Source organism: Hyperolius riggenbachi, chromosome 5, assembly GCF_040937935.1.
Source record: "Hyperolius riggenbachi isolate aHypRig1 chromosome 5, aHypRig1.pri, whole genome shotgun sequence".
Lineage (NCBI taxonomy): Eukaryota > Metazoa > Chordata > Amphibia > Anura > Hyperoliidae > Hyperolius > Hyperolius riggenbachi.
The window spans coordinates 284,907,166-284,930,355 of NC_090650.1; the positions used below are offsets into that span (position 1 = coordinate 284,907,166).

The window sequence follows — 23,190 nt, forward strand, 5'->3', positions numbered from 1 at the left end:
GGGTCTGACATGCAGCTGCTCCTGTGTGTAGTATCATGTCCCTTTATCAAAGTCTTACAAATGAATTGACAATACTGAGCTGAACTGTTGTCGGTCTCAAGTATTCCATAAAAGAGAGGTAATTCCTTCACCACGTAATAATGCAAGATTTTTCTTTTTGATGTATTATGGAATAAGTAAAATACAGCGAGAAATTCAGTTGCTTCAGATTGATGTGGCAGATTTTTACTGTTAGAGGGATTTGCAGTGTACAGCTAGACGGTGCACTGCTAGACATTTTATTGTACTTCCACTCAGACTTATCAAATCACCTGCGTGAGCTAAGAGCATATGGTAGCAATTACTTTTGTGTAGCAATTGGTGGTTAAGCTACCTCTGTGGTTACGAATGGCACTTAATGCTTAAAATACACAGTATGAGAAAAGCTACATTAGGAACATTTTCAATTCCCTTTTCTTATTTTTATTAATTCTAAATGGACACATTTCTGAACCATTTCTTCTCGCTGTTAATTTATGAGGGCTCTTGAAAGCATCTGGTTAATAGAGAACTTACTGATACAGCAATATAGTGGAATGAATGCCTCAGCAGCTGTGGAACACTTACCGTCATCCAAGTACAACTGATCCAATTCCTCAGGCTCACACTTGATGGTTACAGGAATAGGGGCCAAATTATGATTACTGTCCTCATGCAACTCTGGCAGTGACAGAGGTTGAGTGGTTGGAGATTCATTTCTCTGAACCTTCTGCTGTTGGTGCTGCGGTTGGCCCATTACTGATGAATGAGTTGGACTGCAGGGCTGCAAATAGGATGGCTCTTGGGTAATAGACGGAACTGGAGAAGAGGGACTGTTGGGATAGACTGTTTGTTGGTAACCAAGGGGACTGCTACTGCTCTGATGGAGACTCACCTGCGGCTGCAGCATGATGTGGGATGACTGATCGGGTGAACTTGGGTGCACAACTATAGACCGCGGCACTTCCTGTATGGTGGGGACACCTCCAGTGGGCTGCTGAAGTCCTAGCTGAGAGTGACCAGTATTCGAGATGCATTTGTTGTATGGAGAAGATGATAGGTCATGGAGCTTGGGGCTTGAGTTGGAAGAAGATGACATCACAGTGTTTCTTTGCTGACAAGATGTGAAGCCAGACACAAGGCACGAACCAGGATCAGAGGGCATCAAAATCTGTTGGCTGTAGTATGGCTTGGTGAGTTGAGTTAAGCCTTGGTTCACTGGGCCACACGTTTGCGCTGCCTCGTAATCATCAGCGGGCTCTGTTTTTATAATTGGAACTGTTAGGAGAGAAGAAAAAAAAATTAAATAAACATGAGTTGCATTTTGGTAAGATCAAGTTGGCTTGTGGCTAGGATACCCCTTGCAAAACAAACAGCGTCTTGAATAAGACTCTGTGTGTCTTTTGCCTCGTTCTCCCACCCAATAAAAAAAAAGGTATGAGTCATCAGCATAAGAAAGTCACAGCTGGTTCTAATATTCAAAAGAACTATTTTCTTTGGAATCTCCTTCAGCACTAATGTGCTATAAAAATCTATTTGCAAATAGCCATGTTGCTGAAGAAGCTTTGGACCCAAGGGCTCCATGGATTTGTAATAATCAAAGCAAAAAATTCAACTTGGATGTATGCTGCTGCTACCGATGGATGGTTTGATAAATGTCTGTGTGTTTGCTAAAATCCTATTCAGACTAAACAGATTCAAATGAGTCAAGTAAGAAATATACACAAGCAAAAGTGCTGTGGTTTATGATGTCACCAGCAACTAGGATGATTATGTAATTGTCTTGCATCGCTGAACGTGTTTAGATTAACTCTTTTCTAGCTACTGAAAACAAAGACGCACTCACCAAAGTATTTTGTTTAGTCCACACTACCATAATACCAGATTATATTTCCAAACATCTACCTGACCCTGTGTGAGCTCAGTACCTAGATAAAATGATATGTTGCAAAATGATAAGCTAAAGCCAGTTGCAGACATTACATTTTAGTCAAACACACAAAGGACAATTTGATTACTGATTTTCATTTAAAATAACTTTTGAACAGATATACATGCTCAGCAAGCAGGTATGCGCATGCTGTCTCTATGTGGGAGGGGGCCGGGTGGGAGAATCCCTGAATTGCCCTTATTTCATGGAAATAGTGCTAAGCCAATTGATCACTTTGTCTCTTAAGCAGGGGCGGGGTCAACAGACTTTTTTTTTTTACATACTTTAGGAAGGGTACGTATTATTGCGCTGCCGGTGAGCTGGGCGCAGAGTGAGCTGAACGACAGCTCTCCCTGCTGCCGCTCAAATGCCCACCGGTATTAAATACTATTCCCCTCCAAGTTATAGCAACTCCGAGGGAGATGTAATTTGGGCTCTGGTGATCGCTGGATCCTCAGATTACCCTTGTGCGGGGTGCATAGCACAGTACTAATGCTATGTCAGTGCCCAGCTTCAGCTCTCAGGTTCCAAAATATGGCATGCCCTGAATGTCTAAAAATTCGATCCAATGCAGGCATAGATAGAATGTTGGAAGAGCAGCCCTCCAGACACTGTAGATGTCAAATACCACCAGCACAAAACATACATGCAGCCTAGGTTCTGAGCTTCCAATAACTACATGTTTATTCCAGGTGTTCTAAATGGCCAACTATTTTTTTTTCTTTGGGGGGAACTTGAAGTGTGAAGAAAACTTTAAGTGAGAGTAATACGGAGGCTGCCATCTTTGTAAATGATGCAAGTTACCTCTAATACTATAAGTCACCGGCCCAGAATGGGCATGCAGATCAGATGCTCTAGCTCTGGTCTGACTCCACTGGCTGCATGCTTGCTGCAGGTGTGTGACTCAAGCACAACAATACTTCCACTAATTACTCCACTAAACTGAAAAGAAGTAAAGCCATTATTACCTTAGGCAGACAGTAATCCTCAGACCATAACTAAATTAATATTATCTCCACCCCTCATGCTGACCTTACCCTATTCATAGCGGTGGTCCCCTAGTTAATCTTAACATACTTACTTTATCCCTCAAAGTGACCAGGGCCCAACTTACCTTTTCCCTTTCCCAAAGCTGAACTCTAACCAATACCTTTTAATGGAAACCTAAGACAAATGAGAAAAGATATACATACCTTGGGCTTCCTCCAGCCCCCTTCAGGCTGATTAGTCCCTCACCATCTTCCCAGGCCGCCTGGATTATCCGCTAGGCAGCCCGGTATTTCTGCTACCCAGTTCCAGACGGTGCAGGCACAGTGTAGCCGCGCGCGTGCCTCCCCTTTGGCGACCTGGGAAGATGGCGAGGGACTGATCAGCCTGAAGCCTCCATATCCCTCTCGCTTATGCTGTCCTTTAAAGTATGCTAGTTCCTTGTTTGTCATGCTGATCACTTGGCTTTAGTATCTTTTGTGCCATCTGCAATGAGCATGCAGGCAGTGAAGTTAGAGTGCAGTCAGAACACCTGATGCTTGCTCTGGGTCAGTGATTCACAAAATACTGGACGCAGGTCTCTTTTTGTACATTTGTATACATCCTTTCTCTGTGTTCCTAGCATCAAGATCACCCACTTTGTCACAGTCAAAAGCAAATTGATCTTACCCCACTGGTAGCAGATTTGTCTCTTTATAAAATAAGGGTTCTCAAGTTTAAAGTTGGAGTTATGTGATCCATACCTGTTCATCAGTTTTTTTTATATTCTGTCCTCAGTTTCCTGTGACATCATGTTCAAATCCTCCCTTCACAAGTAGTTGGATCAGTGCGATAAGCAGGATTAGGGCAAGGCTGGGAGTGTCCTAAAACTGTACAGTGTTCTTTCACTATGGTGTGATCATTTGTGCTTCATTTTGGTAGAGTGACAAGTGGTTAGGTTGTCTTGGTTGCACCTTCTCTATTTTGGTAGTAACACTAATTAAATAACCTGTGATATAATGAAAAGTAATTTGGAGGTTCTGCACAGTTCTAAATAGCAACATATTATGGTGGCATGGTGTCTATCAAGTTATTTCACCAACGTATTATAAATAGCAGTCAATCAAGGGTTTTTATATTGCTTTACAACAGAGACTGGCAAAAAGTTCTCCAGTTCTTCTCAAGGCAAGGTACTGAACTCAGCTGCTCGTCTCTTTCATCTTTCTTCTGCTCCTCCCCTGCTGCTCCTCTATGTCAAGCTCTTCATTGACTGCCAATTAACCAAAGGATCCATTTCAAACTCTTAACCCTAACCTACAAAGCTCTCCACAATCTCATCTCTCCCTTGTACATATCGTCACTAGTTTCCAGATAACAACCAAACTGTAATCTCAGATTTGCTTCTTCTTTCCTCCTCTAGAATTACCTCCTCACATTCACGTATACAAGATTTCTAACATGCCTCACCCCTCCTCTGGAGTCCCCTTCCAAAACACATCTGTCACTCTCTAACCTTTAAAATCTTTAAGCGTTTCCTGAAAACTTACTTTTTTTCAATAAACATATGCTCTAACTTAGGCCATTCCCTCTTTAACCTCTGGCCAAGTTGTTCTCCTTACTAGATAATCTAAAAACACACTACCTCTAGGTATACATATTGTATACCACCCCACTTCTTGTATCCTCCAGATTCCTTTAGATTGAAAGCTTGCAAAGGCAGGGCTCTCTCACCCGTTTGTGTTTTGGAATTTGTTATACTTTTTGTGTCATTAAATTTGTTTGTACATTTTGTACCAGTGTTAATATTTGGTGTATACCATTATTATGTCCTCTGCATTGGTTTCTTACTCTGTACATTGCCACAGAATATGTTGGCTCTTTTTTAAATCAATCATAATAGAACTAATTTTGCCTTTGTTTGGCAAGTTATCCCAAAGAATTAACCAGTTTCAAATTATCAGAGGCTAGGATAGTTTTTGTGTGCTGCCGTAGACATCTCACAAAGCCAAAATTTGTCGCTGCCTGTACTCACATATGCTAATCAAAAGCAAAAGTAGGAATGAAGGATCATTGTCTCAAACGGCATTAAATGTAAAGCACATGCTTATTACAAAACAAGCAACGTATGGCGTCACATCCAGGTCTACCAGCCTGGCCGCAATGAGGTGATTAATAAATCTACAGCTAGATCAGAGGAGACAACCTCAGGATTATTTTTCAGAAAATTGCAATCTGGCATTCGAGTTCTTAGAATAGGGACTGTAGTTACACATGTTTATCTCATTATGTTACATGTCAGCTCAGATACCCCTTAAACAAAACTGATCATTCAACAACTGAAATTATCATATCTCTGCCAAAAAGGCAACATACTGATCTATACATAAACAGAGTATGTACAAATATGGCTACTTTGAACGTGAACTATTGTGCAACAGTCAGGAAACTTGCAACCGTAAACAAAATTGGTTACCGGTGTTTTCAATATAGGGTCACTTCTATTTTAAATGTGATATTCCTTTATGCTAAATAAGCAGTTCCAATGACCATAACAATTTCCTCTTCTCGGGTCCTTACAGATATAAACAGTAAATCTCAAAAACATATGCTGAGATGTGCAAAATAGCCAAGTGTTGACACCATAAAAAGTAAAACTCGAGATATTCCCTATTGAGAGCAAGGTCTAGTTCATCGAAAGGATGTCAGTAGTTGTTACATTTATGCCCTCACTGTTTCCACGGCTCTGCAATTACGAGCCTGAAATATATGTTACAGGAAGGTCAGACTAATGTGAAATGTCAGAGTTGTGAGGCAGTGTTGACTGAGTCTGTACTCAACTTTCCTGGTTTAAGAAAGACATTTCTCTAGTGACCTTCTTATGTCACACATTAACATGTCTGTGTTGTTAGTCAATCATTTGAATGGTCATGCAGGCCTCTCATTGTATGTCTGGCAGAGATTGGAACACAGTTCAGCAGTAGAGTTCTACAGCAGTAAGCAAGTTCAGATACCCTGATGAGCCAAACGTCTGACTGAAAGTTAAACAGCCAGCCCTATTGTTGCAAAGACACCAAGTATAAATTTTATATGGGATCTCTGGGAGGATTTGGGTCCTGACATATGAAAGGTTGCAGTTTGTGACATGTGGTTCTATTTTCATTAGGAAGATACATTTTCATTTGCAGAAGTGAAAAGAGTAGGGGAGAAAGAAGACTATGTATTGCATTAGACTATGTATTGCATTGGCACTGCTTCAGTTGGGGCGCCACTTGTAGTAACATATTGTTAATTCGTTTACTGATATTTTATTGTGCAGTTCCCAACACCCATTCACAATTGAACCCTCCATTCTGTTTTAAATTTTTTAATTACATCTTCATAAAGTTAATTACAAACATTTGTAAAATGAAATTTGAATAGTAAAAGGGCAAAGCACAGGGAATGAGAAAGATATCAGGTAGTCATGATGTCATATTAGTCTCGCCATAGGCTTCACAATCACAGAGTGTCACTATAGTGACCTCCTACTAGTCTAGTTCCAAGCATCAGCCATATACATATCTCGGTGGCCGTGCCCAGTAGGGGAACCCTGGAGAAGCATCCACCAGGAAAAAGCAGGCAGCCTCACCAAGGAAAGGGAGAGAGGAAAAAAAAAAGAGAAAAAAGAAAGACAAATAGATGCAAAAAAGAAAGAAAAAAAGAGGGAGAGAAACAAACAAATTGACAGAAAGAAAATCAAGCTGCAACAAGGACAAAACCGGAGGACCTACAAGTAAGACATTACTTATAATGGGCCCACATGCAGCCACCAAGGGTCCCAAGTTTTATGGAACTTAATTCTATCATCCAATATACTGGCCCTCTGTTCTTGGACCATAAAGGCCGTGCCTCTGTTTCTAACTTGCTCAAAAGAAACAAACTGGGTCTTCAAGGCTTGAGCAATTGTCTGCATTGCTGCCACAAAGATAAAATGAACTAAAGCTCTCTGGGATTTAGTCAAAGATTGTATCTTGCAAAGTAGACCAAGGGTCTTTCGGGACTGTTTTATTAAGCAATGCTTGGAGCAGTCTATATATCCTGGACCAAAATCTGGAAAGCACTGAGCATGTCCAAAAAATGTGTAGCATATCTCCCTTCACACCACAACCCCTGAAACAAAGGCCATATCCATGTCAGACAAGTGTGAAAGCCTGGCTGGCACCAAATACCCACGCATAAGAACTTTACAGGATGTTCAACATAACTAAATTGAGGGAAACTTTAGATATTGCCTCCCAGGCCTCCTCCCATTCATCCTTAGATTTAGTCCCCTTCAGGTCAGACTTCCATCTCGTTACATAGCTATGCTGGAAGGACTGTGGCGGGTCGTTCAATAAAGCGTAAAGTTCAGAACCCTCCCTCCTAAGTGCCTAAACTGGACCCCCCTACCTAATGCCTTACGCTACACCCCCCCCCCCCCTTAGTGTCTAAACTAAACACCCCCACCTAATGCCTAACCTCTACTTCTAAGTGCCTAAATTGAACTGCGTAACCCCAGTGCCCAAAGAACCACAAATTGTTGCCAATCGGCTGATCAGCTACAACCATTAATTCCTATGTAGTAGCGGATCGGGTTTTACCCACATCAAGCCCCCAACTCACTGCTTGGGCGATCAATTACCAATAATTATAATTATCAGACGCCTGACGACCCCCATGCCCAAATGACCTGATCCAAGAAAGAAATGGTGATATTTAGGAGCTTTTCCTAACATCTCAGAAGAGAAACAAATATCTAATTGAAATCCTTTGTTATATACATATGACCATTCCATGTGCCGATGACAGATACCAAATATAACAAATGCAAATTTTGCTGAAATCACTGAATAAAAATGTTCAGTTATTAAATAGAAAGTAGGAATATGCAATGTGCAATTTGCGATGTGCACAGCAATATGTGAAGCCCAGGGTCTACACAGATTATACAATAAGCAGCTACCTAATAGATCTATATACAGGTCCCCTGATACCGTTAAACGAAGTTTAATCTGTGACATCTCAAAGTATATGCTGCTAATCTCACACTAAAAGCTTTTAATCGAGAGAAAGACATTTAGAGTACTGTAACTGGACTTTGGGGTATATGTATTACCAATTGCGAGGACAGCTTTTTTCACCTTCACTACACTTCTAAGGGCAAACTTCAGTTCATTCACTGAGGACCAAAGACTGCCCAGCACATTATAGACCAGGATGAAGAAGCATTTACTCCTTAACTCGCTACATAACTCGACGCATACTGTTTCTCTGTATCACATGACCTTCTCTGCATCACATGGCCAGTGATTCCTTGTCTCTGTTAGAACATGGCCCAGCAGTTAATGAAGGCTAGGAAGTCTGATAACAGCTGCTATACACAGCCTGCTGATAGGTCTGTGACGAGGTCCTAGGGATGTCAACAGCTGACCTAATTAAAAAAAACTACAGTGAAGCTGGTTCATAAGCAATAATAGTTTTTTTATGATATTGCTCACTGCATATATCAGTATCAATATCAGTAACCTATCTCTTTATCTGCTTGTAACAGATTTTGTGCAAAGAAGCACATTTGTACATTTGCAAAATAAGTTGTAAATAGGGCCTTTAGTTTCTTAATTAGACATTTTGCTTCCATACAACCGGTTATGAAGTTATGTTGAACTTCTCTTGGTGCTTCCTTAAACTTTAATCTCTATGGGCCATATGCAATTCTCTTTTTCACCTGAGTTTTCACCTAGGAGATAATTTTTCATCTTTGATTTTAAATAACTTTCCAGTACTTTTCAACTAAAAAAGTACCAAAAAGTTGGTGAAAAAGTACTATCAAAATTACTTTAATCATTTTCTTGCCTTCTGGGGTCTTAAAGGGCATTTTATTGACAAGTTTTAAAATATCACCTAGGAGAAAACACAGGTGAAAAAGTGAATTGCATATGGGCCCATGTTTCTGAATCCAAAGCCAACAACATGTTTTTAATTCCTAGTCCATCAATCAAACAAGTAAATGGATCAAGGTCATGACCTTACATGCATTTCCTTGTCTGCACCTATTAAAAAGATATATTTCAAATATATAATTATTAAACGATGGCCTTAAACCAATTTTCACAAAGAATACTGCAATACAAACTCTATAAGAGTCTTTAGTAGGTACAGCTGAAATTTCTACTGCAAGACAAGAGGTTGAGTTTTTTCAAGTTATTAGTGTTCTCTAGTTATATATTTTTTGTGATACTGTCACATTTAGGATTAATAAATAATATCTTTTTGGTTGTCGCTACCAGATGTGTCTTCAGTAACAAGTCTTGGTAAAGTTCTGGTCTTTTAGAAAGAAAGAAACAGAAGAGCCAATATCACTATAAGGAGGTCAAGCAACGTTTCAGGGCTGCAGTAGACCGTGTCTTCAAAGCATACAGCCACTAGAAGGATTCAATTGAAGACGTGACATTTACCGGTAATTGTTTTACACAGCATAATAAGTACAGTGCAATGTACAATTTTGCTATCTTGTAAATGCTTTGGGGATCCTTTAGCCCCAATAATGTAGCCATATTCGCAGATGATACAATATTATGAATTATCAACACTAAACAGGCTATTGACATATTACCACAGGATCTTGACAGCATGGCCCATACGCGCAGACAATTGGCAGATGACATTTAATGTTGATAAATGTAAAGTCAGGCACCTTGGATGTGGTAGAGCACCATATAAAATAAATAGCATACAACTGGGATCACTGGACATGGAGAAGGACTTGGGAATACTGGTTGATAACAAGTCAAGTAACTGTATACAATGCCAAGCAGCAGTAGCTAAAGCAAATACAATTCTGGGATGCATAAAACAGGAAATAAAATATTGAAATTATAGTATATTACCCCTCTGTATAAATCACTTGTGAGGCCACATCTGGAGCATGGAATACAGTTTTCGGAATCATGCCATAGGAAAGACATTGAGTTATTAGAACAGGAACAAAGACAGGCAACTAAATTAATCAAAGGGTTGGAAGGTCTGAATTACCAAGATAGGTTGAACAAACTGGGCTTATTTTGCTTGGAAATAGGTGGCAGTGAGTTGATCTGATTAATATATATAAATTCATCAGAGGGCAATACAAAAGCTTGGTAGATTAACTTTTTTCCCCTAGGCTTGTACAAAGGACAAAAGGACCTGATCTCTGTATGAACCCAAAAAGTTTCTGCCACCCATTAAGAAAGTGGATCTTTACAGTACAAGTGGTTAAATTGTAAAATATCTTACGACAGGAAGTAGTTATGGCAAATTCTAAATCTGCAATTAAAGGGGGGTTGGATGCTTCCTTGCATTACAGGACATCCACTGCTTCAACTACAAGGCAGTTCTCAGCAGAGTTGATCCAGGGATTTATCTGACTGCAACGGTAAAGAAGATTTTTCACTTTTAAGGCTAATTAGCCCAAGCCTGTAAAGGTTTTTTGCCTGCCTCTGGATCAACTAGGATATGTGCCGGTTCAGGACATTGACTGTAAAGGTTTTTTGCCTTCTAAATCAACTAGGATATGTGCTTTTCAGGACAGTGATCTTTTTTTTTTACTGGTTGAACTTCATGGTCGGATGTCTTTTTTTTCAACCAAACTATGTAACTACAACCAATTGTTGTGGTTCTTTTTCTTCAGAACTTAACAGGGTACATTGCATCAAAACATGCACTGACATTTCTACATTTACATTATGGTACTGGTGATCCTGCTCCTCTTACTTTAAGCTTAGATGTTACCATGCATCCTCCTAACACCACATCCAAACTCTAGACTGTGTGTAGAAGACTTCACACCGCTTCATGTGCTTTTGTGTACAGCTGGGAATCAGTACCATAGGGGATTTTGCATACGAGCAGCATGTAGCAGAGCAGCCTTGTCTTACGGAGTTGTACCAGGCCTACTACACTGCTGTGGAAGAAACAGGCAGCGATAGATATAGTTCACCACAATACACTTTACATTGCCAAAGTCACAAAGCCACCATGTTAACTACGATAAAATCCTCCTTTAAACATCTTTTTCCCCTCTATGCCCCTAAACACAGTTGAAACAGTTAACATCAATATTATGTAACAGTTTGTCTCTAAGTTTCTTACTGGGGAATAGGAGAACTTTTAACAGTCAGATACTACGCTGAACAAGTAATATTCCATCTTCTTTTAAATATACAGATTTAAAACAGAAAGTTCTACCTTAAAAGGTTTTAAAGGATAAGTCAACTTACAACATAAAGTTCATTTAGCCATCCCCCACCCTGCTGAGTCAAAAAGTAAATGGCAGATACTGTGCAGGAACAGTTGATTCTCTTGTTCAGCCCATAAGGCCCCAGTAGCAGTCTGGCTGCAGCTGCATCTCTTCGTCATCCAACCTTGCGACTATATGGACAGGTGTGAGGCCTTCCATGGCTCTTTATGAAATATGTCACAGAGCAGGCAGAAGTGATCAGAGCCGGGACAAGGTCCTCCAGCACCCAAGGCTGAGACAGCAAAGTGCGCCCCTCCATCCCTCCCCCCCCAGCCCTCACACACTGATTGCTACTAGACTAAGAGGCTCCACAGGGCCCACAACCTCCCCAACACCTTAATATCTAGTTATCTGGCTTGCAGGCACTGCCGTGTATCCCCTTTTCTTATTTCTTTCTGCTTCAAACACAATTAGGAATGACCGCTGAATGAATTCTGCGCCCCCTACTACACTGCGCCCTGAGGCTGGAGCCTCTCCAGCCTATGCCTCGGCCCTGGAAGTGATTAATTCATTTTATGCTATAAGCTTACTTATTGTTTGATTTAGGTTCTAGGAGTGAACATTTCACCTATATCTGCTGATTATGGAGGATGTAGGTCAGTGGGGAGGTTGCAGCAGATCTTCCAAGTAGCCAGACCACAAGCTAGATGCAGATATAAGGCAATAGTCCATTCACTACTTTGAAATGATTTTGCATGTTCTCACAGATAATTATTGAAATCCATATTTTTGAAACAAGTTTACTGCTTTCAACAACAAAGCATTCTGCCCTTTCCCAAGTTAGAGGGGTTGAACGTCTGTAGTAGCTATACTGAAAAAAACCTTGTCAGGTTTCTCAACATTTTTTTTACTGTACCTGCTTTATATTATCAAGTTTGATAGGATAAGACAAATTCACTGTTTTAGAAACATTTTGGGGCGTAGTTTTAAAAAGTGATAATCTGAAAACAGTTTGCTGTTGTGTTTTTCCCCTTATCAAAATCTGACAGTGCCAGTCCAATGTAATGCCAGATTTATGAGAAGGAGATCAGATTTTACTCTCTGGCAATAACTTCTGTGGTCCCTGTATCATAATTACCCTAAACTGGTGATTACAGCTGTGATCACCAGCCAAGACTGTTACTTCTTAGTGAGCAGGGTGTTTAAAATGAACATCATAGCCCACCATCATAGCTAATCATATTCCTGACTAGAAAAATGAAGAATACTATTTGCTGTAAATATGGCAATCATCAATAAACAGTCGTTAACTAGTGTATTATTTAACCTGATCATCACTTTTATAAAACTTTGGTCACTGTTTACATTCTTTATAAATAAATCTTTAAAAAAAAGTGTAAAGGATGCTCTTTCTGTCCTTCACATTTCTATATCTTAACACATTCCTGTGAAGTGAGGAGTGCCACTGAACTAAGCAAAAAGCTCTAGTACAAAATAGACTTCAGTCTATTGAGAAGTAATAAGGCTTGTGTAATGTCTGCCCAGGTGGCCAGTTGCTACTCCCTCAAGCAAGAGATGGACACCCAATCCAATCATACATAATCAGTTGCAGTACTCTGGTGTCTGCATATACTTTAGCTATATAAGTCTGTACATCAATTCTTAAAAGAAAACCTCCAATGTATACAATAATCAAAATTGGTGTTATGTGGGCAAGTCAAAATTGGTAAGCTAACTCTGCAGCTGCTACATTAACTAATAACTATACTATACTACTATATTATACCGCATTTTTCGGACTATAAGACGCATGTTTTCTCCCCCAAAAGTAAGGAGAAAAAGTTACTGCGTCTTGTAGTCCGAATGTAACAATGTACCTGTCCGGGCACTTGTGTCAGCAACAGCAGCGTGATCCAGCGGTGTTCCTGTGGGCCTGTTTCAATCTTCCAGCTTGTCCCCAGAGCAGCAGCAGCGCGATCAGTGTTTACATCTTCCCGGGCCGATAGCAGCAGCCACTGCAATGATCTGTAATGTCCATCTTTCAGCTTGTCCCCCGAGCGGCAGCAGCGCGATCAGTGTTAACAAGTCTCCGGGTGGCATGGCAGTAGTCGCTGTAAGATCGGTAATGCAGGTTCGCTCTTAGTGGCTCTTTGTCCCTGCATCAGCCTCATGTCAGCTAATCCGGGCAGAGCGAAACATCTTCAGCCCCGATGCTCGCAGTGTCCATCAGAACCCACCATACTGCCTTGCTTATTGGTTCACCCTATGACCCCAGCGCATGTGCACCTCAAGTCATGAGAAGGCGCCAATACTCAAGGCAGTACGGAGGCCTCTCTTGGACACTGCGAGCATAGTGGCTGAAGATGTTTCGCTCAGCTCGGATTAGCTGACATGAGGCTGATGCAGGGACAAAGAGCCACTAAGAGCGGACCTGTATTACTGATCTTACATCGACTACTGCCATGCCACCCGGGGACTTGTTAACACTGATCGCGCTGCTGCCAGTCAGGGGACAAGCTGAAAGATGGACATTACAGATCATTGCCGCGGCTACTGCTATCGACCGTGGTATACATAGTTTTGTGGGATTACTGAAAAGCATTATTGAACCAGAATCTATGTCATTTGTTGGCCAAGAACGTTTTGTACAACTAAAGAACAGTTCTGTCAACTCTGCAATATTACTTTAACTTGCCTCTTAAATGGTTCTTTTATAGGTATGCTGGAGTCGTTGGTTGTGTGAAACAGCTTGGCTGGCCTGCTAGGCATATCTGTAAATGTACTCACAGAAATAAAGTATACTTTTACTTGTTTGTTGCCAACTCCTAATTCTTTAGTTGAAGAGCCAATGTGATCTTGTCTTTGTGGACTGCTATTTTTGTCATCACCATGCTTTAAAGCTTGCTTCCCCTCCTCTGAAATGCTGGATGGAGCTGTAAAATCACTAGGAAAGCACCTAAGAGTTGTCCAATAAATATGTTGTTCAACCTGTTTCCAAACTGCGTAAAGGTCTTTGCATGAAAATCTCTAGAATGATCCATCTTGACTTTTCCACTACAACCGAAGACAAGTTGTGCACTTTCCTCAAAGATTACTGATCCAGCTTCCAGAGGCCAGCTTTGATGCTCTACTGTCCTCAAAGCTATAAAACAATGCATTCCAATATCTTAAGAGGCACCATAGTGACATATACTACAATATAGTAAATTATTCAAGATACCCACTTACATTCATTATCCTGGTTTCAGCATGAGAAACACTTCCTAAATCCATATATAGCTGTATATCGGCATGTAACCCCAGCCTTCCAGTGATGTTTATCCTAAGCTGTTTAGTTAAGCAGAGTTCACCTCCCAGAATATTCTGGGAGGCCATGGGTTGCTGAAACTGATTTTAGAGCACACAGTAAACAAATAATAATAATAATAATAATAATAATAATAATACGCCTAGCAGCAGTAAACATGTATTCAACTGTGATAAATTTAAGAATTTAAATCTGGGAGAGGAAAGGTTTTACAATGGGCAAACACCATAGAGTAATAGTGTTAGAAACTATCAACTTTATTCATTAAGCTATATTCATATAAATTCCACTTTAATGGGTATTACCCTAGATTAAGCTCTCCTACTCTCCTCTTTTCTCACCCTGGGTCTTGTTGTGTGCACTGAACACTTGGTGGTTTAGCAACTTCCACAGTACAGCCCACACTTAATTTGTGATGTACTCATTTGACAGTATTGGGGTGTAGGTTTGTGTGGCATACAGTTTCTCAATTCATGATTGAGTCCTACCAACAAGAGTTTGTCCTATGTATTTGAAGCCACTGGGAATTTCACAGGCAGGTCCTTTGATACAGGTCTGGTAGAATTCAAAGTTTGACACCATCTTTGCTCTTACTCTTTTAAACCCCTAGAAGTATATGCTTGCTACCTGCATTAGGTAACAGGTGCAATCAAATCTGCATCACAGTCTAGTTGCCAAAAACCTATAAAACGAATGATTTGCATCCATCTATAGCCACCAATTCATAGCCCACCTGATACCGAAAACTAAACACTGACTTAGCTTCAAATCAAAGTACAACACTAACCTAATATATTTTCACCCTTAACAATGAAAAGTTGGAAATAAACATATTGGCTTATTACTGCATTGGAAATGCTAAACCTAAGTACCAGTGAAGTTCCAGTGGTGCCATCACCCAGTTATTGCATCTGGAGTCCCTCTGCTGAGATTCCAGTACAGAAAGAGAATGATTTGTCCCAAGTGATTTCAGTAGGTTGATATGAGATGGATTAATGTAAAAAGCAGAACTCTCAATACAGTGTGTATATTCTAACAATGTGGTAACCCAAAGTATAGAGTAATTTTAGAAAGACTGGTTTACATTGGAAAATGTTTGCTGAGGTGAGCTAAGATTACCCTATAAATGTGAAAGGAAGTGCCTTAGTTCTTTCGGTTTCATGACCAGGATGCCCAGGTATTATCCAGGTCGATGTGACCAATAGTAGACTGCTTCACATTACTTTGAGGGAAAAACATCATAAAGACATGGTCAGCATGACTCACTTTATAGAGAGTTTTAGAGACTCCTTCATGATGGTACTGGGTCTGCAAGTCACATGACTTGTGGCTGAATGGTTAGCATTTTTGCCTTGCAGTGATGGCATCCCTGGTTCAGATTCCACCCAGGTCAGTATTTGCATGGTGCTTTTTTTATATTCCTCATGCTTGCAGGGGTTATATCTATGTGCTTTTATTTACTTTCTCATCAACAAAACCCCAGCAGTTTGTTAGGCTTGCCTAAAACTGACTTTTAGAATGTGGTAAGAAACCTGAACCAGTAATTTCTTTAGAGAGCAGTTTCTGATATTATTTGATCTCTATCTATAAGGTGTTAAGGGAAATGTATCAGCGCTACATAAAATGTATAAATGTCTGGAGCGGACACTCACTCATAAAAGGTCTTCCCCAGATGTTGTGCAACAAAGGGGTGTCCCTTTACCACCACCTCACTCACATGTGCTAGGTTGACTCGCCAGTAGGATTTGACTACAAAGATTGGTCAAGCCTTACGTTAATTGACTTATCAGACTGGCACTTTCAGAGTTGAACCGTGTTCACAGCTGATATCAACCTCCGTAGTGGATTTTTATAACATACCTTCATGCAATAGTAAAAACGTTGAATATTGAAGAGCCTACACCTTACTACAAAACAAAAGTATGGCCAATCAGGTCATATATGAAAGCACATTTGAGTGCGGGGAGCGTTTTACTGCTGCTCAATCTGACTGAGCATCATTAAGACTGTCCACTTGTTTGTTTTTGTTTCCTTTATCTGTTTAGTCAATAACTCAGCTACTTTTCTATTATTCGATATATAAATGTGTAATAATAAAAAAACCCAATAATAATGAACTAGAAGAGGGGAAAAACTGCTCTGCTACTGATAAACAGTAATAAAAAAAAGAAGCGACACTAACAGATAACAGTGCATACATGTAATAATTTATGTAAGCAATTCCTGTCAATACACATATATGTATTTAAACTTGTTTGTGTTATGTTTATTTATTATTAAAATGAAATTATGCATATTAGAAAGTCTAGTAGATCAAATCTCTAGTCATTGTATAGCATAAAAAAGCATGACCTGTAGGTGAAGTCCTGTGGAGGAAGGAGGTTCTATCGATCTAAACCAATAAATGTGCAATGAAAAGAAAAGACCTGTTGTAACCCTACAAGGCAGTTTGTGTGTTTACAAATTAGCAGAACTGCATTATGAACCATCAGGGCCTAACCACATCCACTCACAGTAACATGGTTAGCTAAGTAATGCAGTCAATCAGAGTTAGGGTAATTCTAATTATGACAGGTACTTAAACTTTATTTGGTCGTCGAATGAAAGGCACAAATGAATAAATATTATTATATGGAATTAAATGTTGAAATATAAAATGCTGCTTGGTTGCACAAATTAATTTTTTTGCAACAGATACATTTACAGTGGATGCAAAAATGTTGTTCAATGGCAGGTATTAAAAACCATCTTGAAATTCATTAGGGTCCCAATGCAATGAGCACATATAATAATTCTCGTATTTAACACATAATGGGGTTTAATTCATTACCATATGGAAAGAATGTGGTACCATGCGCATTATTAAGCGTTTGGTAGTATTCCTTAAAGAGAAACCGTCACCAAGAATTTAACTTCATCCTAATCAGTAGCCGATACCCACTTTCCCATGAGAAATCTTTTCCTTTTTTGCAAACTGATCATCAGGGGCTCTCTATGGCTGATATTGTGGTGAAACCCCTCCCACAGTGTGATGTCAGGATCATGGTCCTGACAGTTTCCTGTCTGTGGACACCATTGCATTGTGGGAAATAACAGCTGTTTACAGCTGGGTCCCATTGCCAAAAAAGCAAGCAGAAACTCCTTCCACTGACATCACCTGCCAGCGGTAAAAATGTCACCATGTGGTAAATGTCAGAATGTAAATCAGGGAGAGGAAAGTTTTTACAATGGGAAAACACTGACTAAATCATTTATACATAATTATTATAAAAATGAAGCACGTTATTATTACATTCTTTTCACTGGAGTTCCTCTTTACCTCCTTCATACCTGACAGTATTTCAGACCTTGGTGAAGAGAACCATTTTTGAAATATTGCAGTATATAACGGTTGATTATATTTTCTCTTAGATACTGTCCCTCTCTGCTTACAAATCAAGCAGAAAGGTATAAACAGACAGTGACATGTCTACACAGCTTGTCACTGAAATGGACTAACAATATATTGAGGGCTTATTGTGCTATTTGGTTAAAGTGGGTGACCAAATAGCCATAATCAGCAATACGAGTGAGATATTTGTTATATCATCTGCACAGCTTCTGCCGCCACTAGATTTGTTCTCTCTTGATACAGTGCAGCCTTGCTTCCAAACCGCACCACATTCTTACTATGTACCTTGCTGTAATAGTTTATATAGATCAACTTTACAGTGTACCAGAGATGACATGTGACATGATGAAATAGACATGTGTATATACAGTGGCAGGTATACAGACACTTATGCTGTGCTCCTTTTCTTTTTTTTTCTTGTTTTAAAGAGTTTATAATTAGCTATGGAACTGACAGTTTTTCTCCAGTCAGGACTCAGTCAGCTCATTGATAACAAATTACAGCTATAAAACACTTTCCTAAGCAGATAGGCTTTTTACTGTGAGAGGAAACGATAAAAAGGTCAATAGTTCATGTATTTTCACTCTGGGACTCTTGAGATACTGCAATTGAGCAGAAACTATAAAACATTAAATCTGCTTTGTAAATGTTTATAGATAAAATAAAACCTTGAGATATCTAAAGCTGGCCACTAACGGTCCAATTTCTAGCGAAAAATCGTTCGAGCGATCAGAAATTCTGATCGGATTGGTTGTAAATAATCTCTATTGGTGGACACAATCGATTATGGACAAGTGAAAAAAATGTCGCCCGAATGAATTTTTGTCGAACGAAAATTTGGATTTTCTTGGTGGTCGTGATAGATAGGAAGCAATGATTGGTTAGTTGATGGTGTAGTGAACGATTTTTCATCCGATCAGAATTTCTGATCGCTTGAACGATTTTTCGCTAGAAATTGGACCGTTAGTGGCCAGCTTTAGAGTCATTTTTAGGAGTAGAAGAACAGATCCAATTGTTATCTCATTAGTTTATTTTCATCTTTGGTTCACTTTAAGGCTCCTTTCACACTGTGTCCATTGCCTTCTGTCACAATGGGCAGTATAGTTGCATCCCAATGGAATTATATGTCTATAATACGTTCACATCCGCGCATCAGCGGTGTGGCAGGCTCCATCAGCATGACATGCAGAATGCATTGCATTTACCAGGCAATGTGCACGGTTACAGTGGTAATGAAGCATATTATCACTGTACATGTGACATCACACTTCTAACGCACGACGCGACTGCTCAGCACCATTGCATTGCCCTCTTATCGCAATGCAATGTGCATTAGGTAAAAGGAGCCTAAATGGTACCAAAAATATAACATTCTACACAAAAAAAGGGGTTACATATAACCGGTACAGAAATTTACAACAATAAACATTTCTATTAAGGCTCTTTTCCGATTAAAATATTCTACAGGTATATGACCAATTTAACGCCCTAATTTTAAGTAGAACACTTATGCTACATAAAACAGTATAGATTACCTGGCCTAAAACAGTTTATGCCAAGATTTTGAAAACCGCATCTACATCCTGCTATAGGATTTCAGATTTTTATTTAATTACAAATCAGAATGGAGACATCATCATATTAGGTGTCTCAATTTATGTCAGTGTTGATTAATAATATGTTCTCTAAGGAGACCATGTATTGATTTAAAATTAAGCCTGCCATAAGATTGCCTGCTCCGTTAATATGTTTCGCTCTAAACATTATATGAACCATACTGGCGGTTTAAAATGTTTCCATCACTAAAATAATACAGTTAATGCTGTGCACAATGGGTAAATTTGTTATATATATATATATATATATATATATATATATATATATATATATATATATACAGGGCCGGATTTGTACTCTTTACCGCCCTAGGCCACTGTCACCAGCTGCCCACCTTCAGTATAGGTAGCCAGAAGACTCCTCCCCTTCCCTCTAGTATAGGTAGCCTGATAACCCCCCAGTATAGGTAGCGAGATGACCCCTCCCCACTTCCCTCTAGTATAGGTAGCCTGATAACCCCCCAGTATAGGTAGCGAGATGACCCCTCCCCCCTTCCCTCTAGTATAGGTAGCCTGATAACCCCCCAGTATAGGTAGCGAGATGACCCCTCCCCCCTTCCCTCTAGTATAGGTAGCCTGATAACCCCCCAGTATAGGTAGCGAGATGACCCCTCCCCTCTTTCCCTCTAGTATAGGTAGCCTGATGACCCCTTCTCCTCCCCCTCCAGTATAGGTAGCCAGATGAATCCTTTAATCCCTCCTTAGCCCCCTCTCCCTTTCAGTATAGGTAGCCAGCTCGCCTTCACACCGCAGCAGTCATCAGTGTCACTTATTTCTCCACTTGTCTCCAGTGCAGAAGCTTCCTCTTCCTTTCCGTCTCCAATGCTGCCCAAGTCCATAGCCGCCGGCCACAATGCAAACGTGCACATAGAGCAAGGTGGCTGCTGCACAGGCGGCTAGCAGCAGAGTACTGCGCTTAGGCGCTCGTCTGATCTCCCTGCATTGCAAACTTGCAATTGATGCATCAGTTTAGCCTGCTGCTTTGGTGCCCTTGCTACTGTGGTGCCCTAGGCCATGGCCTAGGTGGCCTTGTCTTAATTCCGGCCCTGTATATATATATATATATATATATACATATATATATATATATATATATATATATATATATATATATATATATATATATATACAGTGGGATGCGAAAGTTTGAGCAACCTTGTTAATCGTCATGATTTTCCTGTATAAATCGTTGGTTGTTACAATTAAAAAATGTCAGTTATATATATCATATAGGAGACACACACAGTGATATTTTAGAAGTGAAATTAAGTTTATTGGATTTACAGACAGTGCACACTAATTGTTTAAATAAAATTAGGCAGGTGCATAAATTTGGGCATTTTTATTGATTCCAAAACCTTTAGAACTAATTATTAGAACTCAAATTGGCTTGGTAAGCTCAGTGACCCCTGACCTACATACATAGGTGAATCCAATTATGAGAAAGAGTATTTAAAGGGGTCAATTGTACGTTTCCCTCCTCTTTTAATTTTCTCTGAAGAGTAGCAACATGGGTGTCTCAAAACAACTCTCAAATGACCTGAAGACAAAGATTGTTCACCGTCATGGTTTAGGGGAAGGATACAGAAAGCTGTCTCAGAGATTTCAGCTGTCTGTTTCCACAGTTAGGAACATATTGAGGAAATGGAAGACCACAGGCTCAGTTCAAGTTAAGGTTTAAAGTGGCAGACTAAGAAAAATCTCGGATAAACAGAAGTGACGAATGGTAAGAACAGTCAGAGTCAACCCACAGATCAGCACCAAACACCTACAACATCATCTTGCTGCAGATGGAGTCACTGTGCGTCGTTCAACCATTAGGCGCACTTCACTCAAGAAGATGCCGTATGCGAGAGTAATGCAGAGGAAGCCTTTTCTCCGCCCACAGCACAAACAGCGCCGCTTGAGGTATGCTAAAGCACATTTGGACAAGCCAGCTTCATTTTGGAATAAGGTGCTGAGGGCTGATCAAACTAAAATTATGCATGGAGGAAAAACAACACAGCATTCCAAGAAAAACACCTGCTACCTACAGTAAAATATGGTGGTGGTTCCATCATGCTGTGGAGCTATGTGGCCAGTGCAGGGACTGAGAATCTTGTCAAAGTTGAGGGACGCATGGATTCCACTCAGTATCAGCAGATTCTGGAGACCAATGTCCAGGAATCAGTGACAAAGCTGAATCTGCGCCGAGGCTGTATCTTTCAACAAGACAACAACCCTAAACACTGCTCAAAAAAGGTATTCATGCAGAGGAACAAGTACAGTGTTCTGGAATGGCCATCTCAGTTCCCAGACCTGAATATAATTGAAAATCTGTGGTGTGAGTTAAAGAAAGCTGTCCATGCTTGGAAGCCATCAAACCTGAATCAACTAGAGATGTTTTGTAAAGAGGAATGGTCCAAAATACCTTCAACCAGAATCCAGACTCTCATTGGAACCTACAGGAAGCGTTTAGAGGCTGTAATTTCTGCAAAAGGAGGATCTAATAAATATTGATTTCATTTCTTTTTTGTGGTGCCGAAATTTATGCACCTGCCTAATTTGTTTAAAGGGGCTCCGAGCAGTGCAGAAACTATGGAAAGATGCATATCATTTTAAAGCTCTCTTTCTCCTCTTTCCAATGATATATAAATCGCCACCCTACACATTTTAGCTTTCGCTATTTTTGCGATTGAAATTGCAGCGGCTGCTGAAAGCCGTAGGGCGACGATTTAGGGGTCGTCAGAAAGAGGAGAAAGAGAGCTTTAAAATGATATCCATCTTTCCATAGTTACATTGTATTACACAGGGCGACTTTTTCCTAAAGTCAGCAGCTCCATTCTGCTGAATGGAGCTGCTGACACTGGGGAAAGTGTCATCCTGTGTAATACAAGTAACTATGGAAAGATGGATATCATTTTAAAGCTCTTTTTCTCCTCTTTCTGGCGACCCCTAAATCGTCGCCCTATGCCTTTTAGTTTTCTCTATTTTCGCGATCGAAAATAGTGATAAACTAAAAGGCATAGGGTGGCGGTTTATATATCATTGGAAAGAGGAGAAAGAGAGCTTCAAAATGATATGCATCTTTCCATAGTTTTTGCACTGCTCTGAGTCCCTTTAAACAATTGTGCCCTTTCTGTAAATCCAATTAACTTTATTTCACTTCTCAAATATCACAGTGTGTTTCTCCTATATGATATATTTAACTGACATTTTTTATTGCAAAAACCAACTATTTATTCAGGAAAATCATGACGATCAACAAGGTTGCTCAAACTTTATTTTATATATATATATATATACATATATATAGTAATACATCAGAGGGCAATATAATACCTTGGCGGATGAGCTTTTTGTCCCTAGGCCTTCTCAAAGGACTAGAGGACATGATCTGCGCATGGAGGAAAAACGTTTTAGCCATTTATTTAGGAAAGGGTTCTTTACAGTAAGAGTGATTAAGATGTGGAATGCATTGCCACAGGAAGTCGTTATGGCAAACTCTATACCTGCATTTAAAGGGGGCTTAGATGCTTTCCTTGCGTTGAAAGACATCCATGGCTACAATTACTAGGTAATGCCTAATGATGTTGATCCAGGGATTTTATCTGATTGCCATCTGGAGTCGGGAAGGAATTTTTCCCTTTAGGGGCTAATTGGACCATGCCTTGTAAGGGTTTTTTCGCCTTCCTCTGGATCAACAGGGATATGTGAGGGAGCAGGCTGGTGTTGTACTTTGTACTGGTT

The 23,190-nt window shown here is 39.9% G+C and overlaps 1 protein-coding gene across 4 annotated transcripts in view; it reads right to left on the reverse strand.

Moving 5' to 3' along the window:
• NFATC1 (nuclear factor of activated T cells 1) overlaps nucleotides 1-23,190 on the reverse strand; it is a 282,233-nt gene that overhangs the window by 93,663 nt on the left and 165,380 nt on the right. For 3 of the 4 annotated variants that reach the window (XM_068237039.1, XM_068237037.1, XM_068237038.1), the window contains one exon: nucleotides 607-1,296. In XM_068237039.1, coding sequence (XP_068093140.1) covers nucleotides 607-1,296 — 690 coding nt within the window. The remainder of the gene's footprint in view (nucleotides 1-606; nucleotides 1,297-23,190) is intronic. The other variant, XM_068237040.1, reaches the window with a different exon arrangement.